This window comes from Nematostella vectensis, chromosome 8, assembly GCF_932526225.1.
Source record: "Nematostella vectensis chromosome 8, jaNemVect1.1, whole genome shotgun sequence".
NCBI lineage: Eukaryota > Metazoa > Cnidaria > Anthozoa > Actiniaria > Edwardsiidae > Nematostella > Nematostella vectensis.
The window spans coordinates 9,894,344-9,907,002 of NC_064041.1; the positions used below are offsets into that span (position 1 = coordinate 9,894,344).

The 12,659-nt window shown below is 39.4% G+C and overlaps 1 protein-coding gene across 7 annotated transcripts in view; it reads left to right on the forward strand.

Moving 5' to 3' along the window:
* The first annotated feature begins 397 nt into the window (after positions 1–397).
* The window catches only part of LOC5519403 (E3 ubiquitin-protein ligase rnf213-alpha-like), a 64,923-nt gene continuing 52,661 nt past the window's right edge, over positions 398–12,659 (forward strand). For 4 of the 7 annotated variants that reach the window (XM_048731011.1, XM_048731014.1, XM_048731018.1 and 1 more), the window contains exons 1-15: positions 449–710; positions 2,693–3,856; positions 3,958–4,166; positions 4,495–4,770; positions 4,847–5,037; positions 5,111–5,403; positions 5,529–5,773; positions 6,113–6,316; positions 6,642–6,837; positions 7,341–7,396; positions 7,726–7,999; positions 9,067–9,162; positions 9,271–9,387; positions 9,475–9,685; positions 9,805–10,125. In XM_048731011.1, coding sequence (XP_048586968.1) covers positions 591–710; positions 2,693–3,856; positions 3,958–4,166; positions 4,495–4,770; positions 4,847–5,037; positions 5,111–5,403; positions 5,529–5,773; positions 6,113–6,316; positions 6,642–6,837; positions 7,341–7,396; positions 7,726–7,999; positions 9,067–9,162; positions 9,271–9,387; positions 9,475–9,685; positions 9,805–10,125 — 3,973 coding nt within the window. In that variant the 5' untranslated portion in view covers positions 449–590. Of the gene's footprint in view, positions 711–2,667; positions 3,857–3,957; positions 4,167–4,494; positions 4,771–4,846; positions 5,038–5,110; positions 5,404–5,528; positions 5,774–6,112; positions 6,317–6,641; positions 6,838–7,340; positions 7,397–7,725; positions 8,000–9,066; positions 9,163–9,270; positions 9,388–9,474; positions 9,686–9,804; positions 10,126–12,659 lie in introns of all 7 variants that reach the window. The other 3 variants (XM_048731015.1, XM_048731013.1, XM_048731017.1) reach the window with 3 other exon arrangements.

Sequence of the window (12,659 nt, forward strand, 5' to 3'; positions counted from 1 at the left end):
AAAACTCAGTTGTGATACACACAGGCACCCCACAGTAAAAAAAATATTTGTGCGAAGCGAAAATAATAATGATAAAATCATTAAAATTCTATACTAATACAAGCTATCTTCCTAAATTTAACAAGAAGACAATGACTGGAAACTGAAAAAATGATTGCATTTTATCTCGTTACGAGGGCTGTGTTAAGGAACTCTTGGTCTGTTTGCTGCAATTTAGACTAGTTTATCCGATTTTTTTATTTGCATCAGACATGCATTCTGAAATCATACCCTATAAGATAAATCACTATTCAATCAAGCCAGAAAGCGCACTAAATTTTTTCAGAGGCTTTTGTTTTGCGTTCCAGAACGCGCGCGCGCATTCAATTACGTCATTTCCGGCAGGGGCTTTTTTTGCAATTTCTTGGAAATGCGCTAGATTTTGAAGCGGCTCACAGGAGTCATTGCTACCATTTGGGGCGTAGAGCTTTTCACTAAAGACATGAAAAGCTTACGCTGATCTACAGAAGACAAAATCGTTGAGATGAAATGCCCGAATCGCAAGTGTAAAAACCCTAGCGTGGTGAAACTTCTGTTTGAAACGGGAGCCGATGTTGACTATTGTCCCGCGTGTGGCGTTCCTCTCAAAGATCAATGCAGCAAATCAGAATCAAAATCAACTGATGTCTCTACCACAGTGTCCCCAAACAACCAGCTTTCCCCTAAGCAAAGTAAGTTTTATATCTAATAATCTCTGACCATGCAGTTTCTTAGGATGATGGTGTATTTTGCCTATTTAATGCGAGCTTAATCAATCGTAGCGATCTCAAGCTCAATAAATCTACATAATTTTTCTAGAGTTTATGCTCACAGAATCGACCTAGAGGACATATAGTATGTGTGAGGGTTTTCATAGAGTAATTCGTAGCTCAAATGTCTTCTTTTCTGAACTTTTAAGGTGTTTCTTTGGGAGAGAGAAAGTGAAAGTAGGAAGTGAGCAGTTCGTAGTTCTACAACAACAGCTCGCAGGGGCGTCTGGGGGTATACCCTGATCATGTATTCATGTAATTCACTGAGTGCTTTATAGACATGGGGCAATATGAAATCATTTTACTCATTTCAACAGCTATTGTATCATTCTTGCATTTTCTTGGTGGTGCTATGGTATGAGAAATGGTATTGAAACAATCTTTCAAGAACAATTTGATACTATTCACTTCTGCATGATGCCTGCATATTCATAGCGCTCGCTCAAGCATGAAACCAGCATTTTCTTGATTTAATTTACCTAGCGTATTTAAAAGCTCACCTCAGATTGATATAGGCTACATGTGTTTGTATTTTCATAATTTCGTAATTCAAATTATTTACATTTTATATAACAAGAGGAATACCAGCAACCATGCTCATTTGCATACATGAGAAATTACATTGGTGACAATTAAATAGACCAAATTGACTACCGTAATTGTTTCAATAAGCTCCCCCCTCAAATAAGTGCCACCCCCCAATAAGTACCTCCTCTTAAAAGAAAAATATTTGTAAGCACCTCTCCCAAATAATTGCCTCACCTAAAACATGTTGCACTTTTATTTGACTTTGACAATAACTTCGTTGACTGAGTGCTAGAGGGGAAGTAACTTGATTTATGATAGGTGATCGATTAATGAGTTTTCTGTGTATTTGGGTCTACATGGGTCTAATTAACTATTTACTGGAGTTCATGAATTACTTAGGGTGTAAGAAAATCATTTTCAAACCATTAAAAGGTCGGCAGGTTACAGTTGTAGCACACCCTGTATTATTCTCTAACATGCCCCTGAATACCATTATAGAGACCACACTGGTGCAGTGGAGCTAGCCTAAAAGTGTGTGTGTGTTGGGGAGATGGAATTCAAGACATCCCTAGAGGGTGGTGCCCAGAAACCCTTGTCATAAACTCTTTTTCACCCAAATTCTTCCATATTTACCACATACTATCATGCAAGCAATCTGATTGCCCACCCCTCTCCCCCTGTCCATTTATAGAACCATAGCAGGGGAAGGGGTACTTTGGGTGTAGCCATTATGCAAATTTGACCTCTCAAACAAGAAGTTTCATATGTAATAAGCACCCCGATCTTGGAGGTAATTTTCGCGTCAGAAAAGTGTGTATTATATAAACATGAGTAAATATGGTAAAAGTTTCATTGTATCAAACATTTGTATCTAGTTGTATGTTTATGAGTATGGGTATGAGTATGGGATTTGCTGATTTTAGAAAAGTTAGCAGCACTTTATTTTATACGGCTCTCCTCTTGTTTTAATGTAAATCTGTGAACATGCTGGTGTTTTTCACATTCGTACAACTTTTTTTGGCTGCCCAATGTGGTGGTGGGGGGGGGGTTTAAAGGTGTTGGCAGGTTATGATGAAAAATAGGAAGGGCTCACAGAGTTTTACAAGAACATGGATGTAACCAAAAGCCTTAGTCGTTGTATGAACTAGGGGGTGGTGATAGGGTGGGGTGAAGGGGGCAGTCTCCATTTCATTCTCTATCTCTCTGTGTAGGGGATCTCTGCTTCCCTGCTACAACCCTGATGGCTGTAGGTGTATTTAGTGACTATCTTATATTTCACTCCACGAATGAGGGGAGGGGTAAAATGGAAATAAGCATAAGATATAAGATGGCCATCATCATTTCCTTTCAGATTTATTCTCTTTTTATTCATATAGCAACTGAGGCCCGGCATGCACCTGGCCCCAGACAGTCCAACCCCTAGCCAGTCTACCCAATCATCGCATGTAACTGTACATGTGACTGTAACCAAAACCGCTGAATTACAGACCCCAACACCCATCAAACCTGCCCTTCTTGGAGTTTCCTCACACGGCTACAACAATTCTTCATTGCATCCTTTGTCACCAGAATCTCAGCATCTGGCAGAAATAGGGCAGAGTTCTGCAGAGGTGTTGCCTTGCACTGGAAACATTGAAGCTCAAAGACTGAAAGAGGGTAGCTTGAAAGAAGAGGCTTTGACGTCACATGACCATGTGGTTGCCGACGAGCATGGTCCCAAGGTCTTTATTCATGAGAAGATTCAAGAGAACCATGGTGAAGTCTCTCAGAAGGTTCCTACTGAACATGATAAAGAAATAAGAGAATTCGATAGTAATACTGGTGAGAAAGATGTGATTGAATCCATTTGTGTTGGTGTTGCTGAGTCCAGTCAGAAGGAGGATGGACTCAAAGCACCTGAGAAACACCTCTCAAAAAAATCCTTTGTCCAAATTCATCAAGCAACTTCTGGCTGTGCCACAGTTGGTAGTGTCGTTGTAGTTGGACGAGACATCAAGACTCCACCTGGATATGTTCCAGAGAACCCCACACCACATCATCCAACAATTAGACATTCTTCTGGCAATGGTATTAAGTACACATCTTCTGTGCATCACACAGGAAGCACCACACCTAGAAATCAACAGGATAAACATGTTGGAGAAAAGTTGCAGAAGTTTCCCACCAGAAAGTGTGATCTCCACACTCAGCAAACTCCAGGCAAACCTATTGATGGTGAGGCAAGAATTATACCGAATGATTCTTCTAATCAGCAGACTATTAAAGAAGGAAGTGTAGTTGGAAGTCATGAAGATGTCGGAGAACATAAAAGAGACAACAAACAGATGGAAGTTACTGGAACAGAGAGTGAAAAAATAAGCACAGAAGAAACCCAATCAGAGGTTGAAGGAGAAAAACGTGAATGCGGAACTCATGCAATAAGAGATGCAAATGGCCACCCTTTGCAGAAGAATAAGAAAGAGACTGGAGAATGTCTTGATAAGGAGAAGGCACCTGGATTAAGTGGCTCGTCTGCACCAATCGCAGACGAAGAGGCTGAGGTTAGCTAACTCTAATCCTGATTTTGATCCCTATATATGAATGTATCCATAATTTTCTTAGCTCATTATAGTTGCCATGTTATGTTATGTTTCTCATTTAGATGATGGATGGCAGTGAGGATGATGAATCAGACAAGAAGCAGTGTGAGAAAAAAAGAGATAAGGAATTACAAGACAAGAAAGTGTCTGTATGGGGGCGAATTCCGATGACAAGAGCGCAGAAGAAGAAGGCAAAACTTGAGAAAAAGAAGGAGAAAGAGCAGAGAAAAAAGGAAGCGACAAGGACCAATGTGGTTGGAGATGACACAATGTAATTAAATAAGTTTGTAACACACTCTCCCCTGTGGATATATTTTGTGTAACGTTCCCTAGTTTAAACGCCCTTTACCTTTTATCGCTACCGATCCGATTTCAGTGTTATACCTTACTTACACTTACAGTTACACTCACAAGTGTTTGAGTGTCATGAAGAGAGTAGAGGCCAAATTCCAGATACATGGTGTCTGAATTATGTCTAACTAATCGTTTAAGCTAATCAGTTTTTAAAAAGTGATTACAATTCTGCATCTTAAGTTTTAAGTTTGTTAAAGTCTGTAATGATGGCTACTAAGGTGTGAGTTGCTGTTGATTTTTTTCAGTTCAAGTGACATTTTGCCAGAAAATAATCCAGAAGCAAAAGCAAAAGAAACAAAACCGAATAATGCCATGCCAGATAAAGAAAAGACAGAAAAGCAACACAAAGGTCTTGAATTAAAGGATTCCTTCCATTTCGAAGAGGATTGTGTTACTGTCGTGTTCCATGCCATGCTATCCACAAAGATCGGCTTTAACCCAGATAAAGACTCTGTGCATATAGTATTTGGCAGCCCAGTGCTTGGAGGTTGGACAACTGCGTTACCCTGCCTCATTACAAGGTATATTCACTCACTCTGTATGGAACTTGTAAATTCCAAAACATAGTATAAGACTAAATGTACGTTTAATTTGCAGAAAGTTCGAGGACAAGTTCCTTTTAGTTAATAGCAAGATTGACGTCCCACACTGCGTTTGTAAAGGAACCCCTTACAAGTACGTGTTCATGAATGGAGTGACTGGTGAAGTTATTTGGGAGCTGCTGGAAAATGATACCACGAGGATCATGAATCGTCAGTTGAGTGTTGACACCAACTTGTCAAAGAATGGTAAGAGTTATTGAAGTATGAATCAGTGGACTGGGTGTGTGTATTTACTATTCTTTTTTATCTTCTTTTACAGATACTTGGAACCAGTACGATGGAGTTATTTATCTGCCTAAAAGCATTTTGGGCACTATAAAATCCTATATATTCAATGACGACCATGAAAAGAACAAACAGTGCGCCGCCCTTGCTTTCCTTCCACGATGGAAAGGCTTCGTTCCAGATAACGAGAAACACAATGTGATAAATATCACTTTCACTGAAGCACTCCGTCAGATTTTTCAAATTCAACGATGTCTGTCGGGGATGTTTGTGGATTTATGTGGCCAAACTCAATGGAGAATACAGTATGGATTTGACTTATCAAAGGTATACCTTCACCACAAGAAAACGTTAAGCCATTTAACGTATAGCTTTTACCATAAAATTATCGATCAGGGTTTCCAACTAAGATTTGAAAATCGTTTGACTGATCTTTGACGTGTGTACTGTAGGTACTCCTTGGCTTCCTCACTCAGAAGATCCAGTCAAACATCAGTATCGATGAAGGCAGTAAAGCGAAGCGTGTGGAGCGCCTTGTGTCAAGCCTCGGAATTACACTTGTTGCACACAAATGCAACGTTAGGTTTGATAAGGCAACGCTTACTGAGCTCATTCACGGTTTGGTGGTTCTACCTGATGGCCCAAGAGGCTGTGACTTTGACGAGATAGACAAGGAGCTACCAGAAGAGATATGGAGGTACTTAAAAAAAGAAACATTTAATTTTGTACAGTTAATACTTTTTTGGCTCCCAGTTTTCCGTTGTTCACTTTATTCTGAGCAATCAATCATTAGAGAGTAGTCGGAAGCTAGCCTGAAGAATCCTTACTGAAACTTTATTTAGTCATCTTAAGACCAATACTTCTGCTGATGTATTGAAAAGGTCTCAACCCTAAGCGTGGGCCATAAGAAATAAGATGCGCTGCAGATTACACAGCCCGTAGAACCAGTATCACATCTACAATCTCTTAGAGAAAAATGTATCTACTCTCAATGATTGTTATATCCAATAATCTATTGTCTTGTGATCCATTGCAGCAAGCTAGCAGAGGCTGTGCTGTACATCTGTAAATGCACGTCACAGGCGCACAGCTATGAGTGGCCTGAAGTGCTGTTGGCAGTCCCAATAGTTCATCTCTTGCGAAAAGACTGTGAACCATTTGAGGAATTGAAGCCAAGTCTTTACGAGAGCGAAGAACAATGGTGCTGCTCTAAAGGCATCCCGACCATCAACTCAACAAAGTGAGAAAATTTAACGTAGCTACAAAGTAATACAAACATGCATTTTACAAACAATTATTGGCGCCATTCTTCTGCTAATGCGTTCTTTTAACAGCTTTGGCCGATTCCCAAAGCTGGAGCAGGCCTCGAAATATTGGGGGGGGGGAGGAGGGACGATACAGCAACGTTCAGAAAATATTGCGTGCATAGCCACCCCCCCTAGTGGTCATTTCCTTATGATTTTTTAACTACCCTTCCCCTGCCACCGGCCCTGATTCTGAAACTCAAAGCCTTCGCTAACCGTTTTTCGAGCCCTATAAAATATTTATGCTTCTCCATACTTTAGAGTGTCGGATGGCCTACGCAAAGTTTTACTTCAATTGATTGTTATCGACCCATTGTTACGCCGACTGGTCATATGCTCAATGGTTAAAGAAGAGAGCCAATGGTTATTGGTCTCCAAAAGTCAGAAATTTCCAATCCACGAAGTTTGCTCTGCTTTGGCAGCTGGTATCAGTAAGACACGAACTCTTTACAACAAGGTAATAAAAGGCTTTGATTATCCAGATTGTGTTTGTCTCAAAAGAAACTACTGATGCAATAAGCCTCTGGTACGTTGGAATCTCGACTTATTTTAATCAAAGGCCGCCTCCGCCACGTTCTTTTTTAGGACTTATAGGTTGTGCACACTAGTGACATAACATGGGCGCCCGCACTCAGCTTAGCCCGACATAACATGGACATAATAACATAAATTTTTTTTTCTCTTATGTCGTTATGTCCATGTCGTTATGTCGGGCTTATGTCAAAATGTCAAACCATTCACACTTGAACCAGGGAAGTGCACTTCCCTGCTTGAACATACGAAGATGAGAGTGCGCGCGCCCATGTCGTTATGTCACTAGTGTGCACCAGGCATTACACTATCCAAATGTTTCACCCAATAAAAAGGTTTGGGTGGGTGTAAAAAGACAAACTATTGTAAGAAACAATGGACATTATGTATTTGTAACCGCATTTGCCCTTACCTTGTATTCTTTTACAGGACGAGCTGATACAAAAATGCCTCATAAATTTATATACAAGGGTTTCCTCCGAAACGTGAGTGATAATTTCATATCACCAGTAAGCTGCCCAGCTATTAAAATAGGATGATATTACACTACCTGTTAACAGTCATTGCTTCTATTGTACACATTACTGTTTATAAATAGAATCAAACTCATAAACGTTTACGCTTATTTCAATTTTTACCGTTAGACTGATATGTTTTGATATAGCAAATATCATATCTTTTCACTTAGTTGCGTATTTCCCTTTATTCGATTGCTTATATAATTATCACAATTAAAGAGTTCTTTATTGAATGCATGCCACTGCTTTTTTATGTGACAGCAAACTTAATTTTTCTCACTTTTTAAAAATCTCAGAAGAAGTTCCGCATCAGAGATCACTGCTTGCTCAGCTCTAAAGCTTCTCGCTGCCCTCTTGGATAAGCATGATCTCCATAACGCCATCCACATGGACGCTGTTAACCTTTTTTCTGTATGCATCGAGACAACGGAGATTGGAACATGCGAAAATACCAAAGAAAGAAAGACGATACTGATTGACGAGGCAATCAAATGCATAAATGAGGCAGTTCTGAAATGGTTCTTGGAGAAAATGGCTTCAACTGATTCGCGAAGAACATCGGAGATCAAGGTGGTTATTGCCCGCTGCTAGGGCATATCGTTTTGTCATTTAATTAGTACCAGAACAGAACCCGTCACCTTGTGACGATAACAATTGTACCTTACAATAGTTTCTTTTCCCAAAAAGACTTTATATATAAAATACTATGTATTTTTGTATTCACTTTATGCAGTATCCATCATAATCAATGTTTAAAAGCAAAAACACAAATAACGCTATAATTAGTTGAAATATTTGTAATGTAATCACTTTAAGTGTTTATATACAACATTTCAACAGCTTAATTCGTAATTTAAAAAGCTTATGGAATCAAATTCATCGAATATACATAAGGTTTAGCTTAGATGTCTAGCTGTGGAATACGTTTCACGTGTTTGCTTTTCTTTTTCAAATCAGGCAAACAAATTATGATAGACACATTTCAAAAGTCCCAGGATCAAGTTCTTGAGTATATCCCTAGCTAGCATAACTTCTTTTTCATAACTCCTATTCAGCTTAAGGATTTTTAGTTCGGTTGCGAAGCGATCTCTTCCTTTGTCAAAACAAAAACACGGATCGGTTTCCCGCCTTCATACGTCTTTACTAATCTTTCTCAACACCAGCAACTGAATCTAGATCATCATGTGTATTATCAAACACATCTCAGATGGCCAAAAATAAAGTACTTGAATATATCTTTCTAAGCATATCATATTCCAGGCTTAAATTGCTTTCTCAGCAACACTTCTCAAAACACGATTCGATTCTGGAGCCATTAATCTTCCCCAAACGTTGTATGTTTCTTTTCACTAAAAACCGCCTTCAGAAGAGCTTCATGTCCTTATCTCCAAGTTTGTCGATATGCATATATATCTAGCACAGGTGGCTGGTTTTAGAATACTTTTCAGGGTTGGTTATGTGTTTTTGATAATGGCGCCTGCAAGAATTCTCGTTCAAAAGCTTGTGCAGGTTGATGACGTCAACCGCAAAAACGTTTGCCCGACAGACGTAACGCTTATAATTGTATAGAGATTAATCTGCTCAGATTATTTATATTGACGCTTAATTGTAATTCGATTATTATATGTTATGCTTAGACCTGGAGCAATCTTCTTGGTGCCGCGTTCAAGGGTGAGAACGAGTGTTATTGGCAAGGCGGGTTGCTCGCCATCTTCAACGGAAGACTGAAAAAGGTTTGAAAATCCTTTTTGTTCACTTAAACTTTCCTGGAGAATAACTATACGACCGAAGTTTTAAGAATTGCTTCATCAGATATTATGAATGGTGTTTGTTCTTTCTAGCTTAGCGAAGAGGAAACTCTTAAGCTGTTTTGCAACAATCTAACAGAGGAAACTGATCCAGCTATCATCGAGGCTGTAACGAAGGCTGCTTTCGAAGCTGTTGAACGCATTATCGAGGTATGAGGAGGTCCTGATTGTAGACCTCGATTTTTTTAACTTGTAATACTAATAGTAATATTAATGACTGGCATATGCCTATCTTAGAGAGGTGCGGATGTTAGTAAATCATTTACCGAGCTTCACAGGACAAGCACTGGAGGAAACCATCAGGAATTAAAAGCGCGCGAGCTTCTCTCTCGCATGCTCGTTGGTGCATGGGATAAAGTCATAGAAGGAAAGACTAGCGTTCCAGAGTTCCAGACTCTTCGACATCTCTTGACATGGAAACCGTGGAATGGATTCCTCAGTTTCTATAGTAAGAACCCTAGATTGTTTTGCGTTATGGCATATTTTTCTGCCAACCTGTTGCTTTTCGAATGTTTTAGCTATAACACTAAACCAATCCGACACCAGCGTCTTTCTTTTCATTGACAGGTTCCTCTGCAGGAAAAAGCATGTTATCTGTCAGAGCTTGTGCAATCGTCGAGAACGCCGTTCTCGTGATTGCATGTACGCAGAAAAGTGTCGACGATGGATCAGTCCAAGTCAAAACACTGAAGTTGCTCCAGAAAAACATAGACGACTTCATCCAGCTCTGCTACTCTGTATCTAAAATTGATGACACGATTTCCACTGTGCCTGTTGAAAATGTTAAAGAAAAACTGGAACAGCGGATGAGGGAACTCGAAATGTTTGATGAGCTGAAAAAAGAGATTTTTACGTACATCAAGCTTTGTTCCTCTGGAAAAGAGGAAGGTACCTAGTATATGTTACTTATGTGGTCACATTATACATAATCAAACCAGATTAACCTGCAAACGTGCAGTCTCTAACTCACCTAACAAATTGGGCAAAAAGAAACGATGCGAATATATGCTGATTCTTTTTGCTATATAAAAACCTTTGTGACCTCCCACACCAAGAGCGCCAAAAATGGAGAATTTTATAATTTCCAGTCTTAAAGCTGGACACCTTAAGCAACGGAGGTATTGTAGCTTATGACGGTCCATAATTGAATATGCCTCCGTTGTCTACGCTCACCTCCCTATTTATCTTGAGTCAGTTCAGAAACGAGCCCTTCGCATCATCTGGTTGGGTGTGTCATCATCATCATCACCATCACCATCACCGTCACCATCAACATCATCATCACTATGCTATGTTGATGAATCGACCATGACAATTTTTTCTCTCTTTTTAACGGCAGAAACCCATCAGATAGTGTTGGTAGATGTGCTTATAGGTGTTATGTGCAATTACTTTCGAAATTCGGTGATGCCCCCCCCCCTGACAATGGCCAAAAAACCTCCATGATGGTCGATTTATCTACAAGCCATAACGCCCCCCCTGAAAACCGGGGGGTCTCAAATTTTGTCAAAAGGTAGTCATGGCCTTATAAAACTATCATAGTTTCATTGAATTTGAACACTCCCATATGAGAATATGGATGATGTTGAATAAGACCCTAGGGGAAGTGTATTCCTGAACTAGACTTGACGTTTTTGTAAAAAAGCAAATTTTCGAAAAAAAGAACCTTTAATTTTTGGTTGAAGATGTAGAGCTATAGCAACCAAGTTTGGAGGGTGGTTATAACTTGCTAAGATCTCTGTGTGCTGTGAAGCGCAATTGTTGCGGTGCGCATGCGCAGAAGATTTAGAGCATTTCGCTATTCAAGTCGAATTATCAACAAAAAAAGAAAATGATTTTTTACAAGAAAAACTAGTTCTTTATGGGCGAATTTAAGCACAAGAATAAAGAATGAACCACACTACCAGATACCGTTCACATTAGATCAGTATCGCCTTTAGTTTTTCAGATGATTTTCGTGGATCACATGCTAATGTTGATAAATCGACTTGATGCTTTTATCAATAAAGTTCGTAAAGTTACAAAGAGAAGAGGTGTGTATCAGCACTAGGTCTTTAAATGTAATTTCCCAACATGGTACCTAACCTCAATTTGAAACATTTTGGGTTTCAAAAACACATTAATAGCTGAAAATTATGACTATTAGGATTGTGACCGAATTCTTTGACAACTATAACTGGGCAGTTAAAAGATAATAGGTGTCTAGTGACGGCTTGTTAAGAGCTTGAAGGTCTGGGAATAGGACGGTACATAACGCATGCATACATACATAGAGTCGTGTCCAAAAGTGCCTTAGTACTCTTCTGTTGATCTAAAAGTTATCACTATCTTGTCTGGTTGAACCCCGTCTTCCTTTCTGTTGTTTGTTTGTTTGTTTTTATTTATTTTAAGAGTAATAGAAATGTTAGTAATAAGGAATTGACATATATAACAAATAAAGTTTTCTATTGCGGAAAAGGCTCAAGCGAAACCATGGGACTTCTGCTTACACGTAAGAGGAAAGGTTAAATTATACACAAGGCCTAAACTCGGGGTTCCACCGATGTTTTAGCCCTCTGTTTAACTCTAACTCCCCTTACGTTTTCAGGTCATTCATAAGCAATTTTGAGTAGGTTGTATAGTTTTTAACTCAATGAAACGGAGAAGTACGTATGGTACTATACTAAAGACTGGATTTATTTTGCAAAGAAAAGTAGAAAGTGTTACCCGATTTCGTCTCCAACTAACCATATAAGTGAAAATAGGCTGTTTAACATTCTATTCAACCAATCTTTCTCGAGAGTTGCAGCCATCGTTTGATGATTGTTAAAATTTGTCGGAAAGGTGCCGTGCAGCTATAGAAAAATTCCCTATGATGGCCATTCGTAGGCTGAAGAACTTGCTTAAAGACTTTGTGGTCCGTGCTAAGATCAAGACGAAGAGAAGAGGGCCTCGCGGGAATGTAAAGTGTAATTCAGCATTTAGATGTGTGATCTTTAAGGATAGCTTATTATCTTTACGGATAAGTTTCTAAAAAATTGGGAACACCTTTACTAGTCATACTACGGGAAAGACATTCGTTACCAACCATGACCTGCACTGTAACATTGATATAAATGTTGTTTATCTGCTCTTTGTAGGGCGTGTGCGATTTCCAATACAAAGGCTTTACTAAAACCTTACACTTCCCTGCTAAACCCAAGTTTCAAGTTTAAGATAAAGCAGAATAGTTAACCACAAGAAAAGATCAGTGGCTGAGAGGGAGGCCGATACCTGGTGTACAGGCACTTCAACTCGGATAGACACACCCCCTGTATACGGGCCTGATTGATCAATCTACATTTTTCCCGAAGGGTGACTCAGCTTGAGTAAACACAGTTTTGTTGCAGCTTATAGAATGTATACGTGCTGGGATCTCATAGGATCGTAGAAAAAATGTCGTG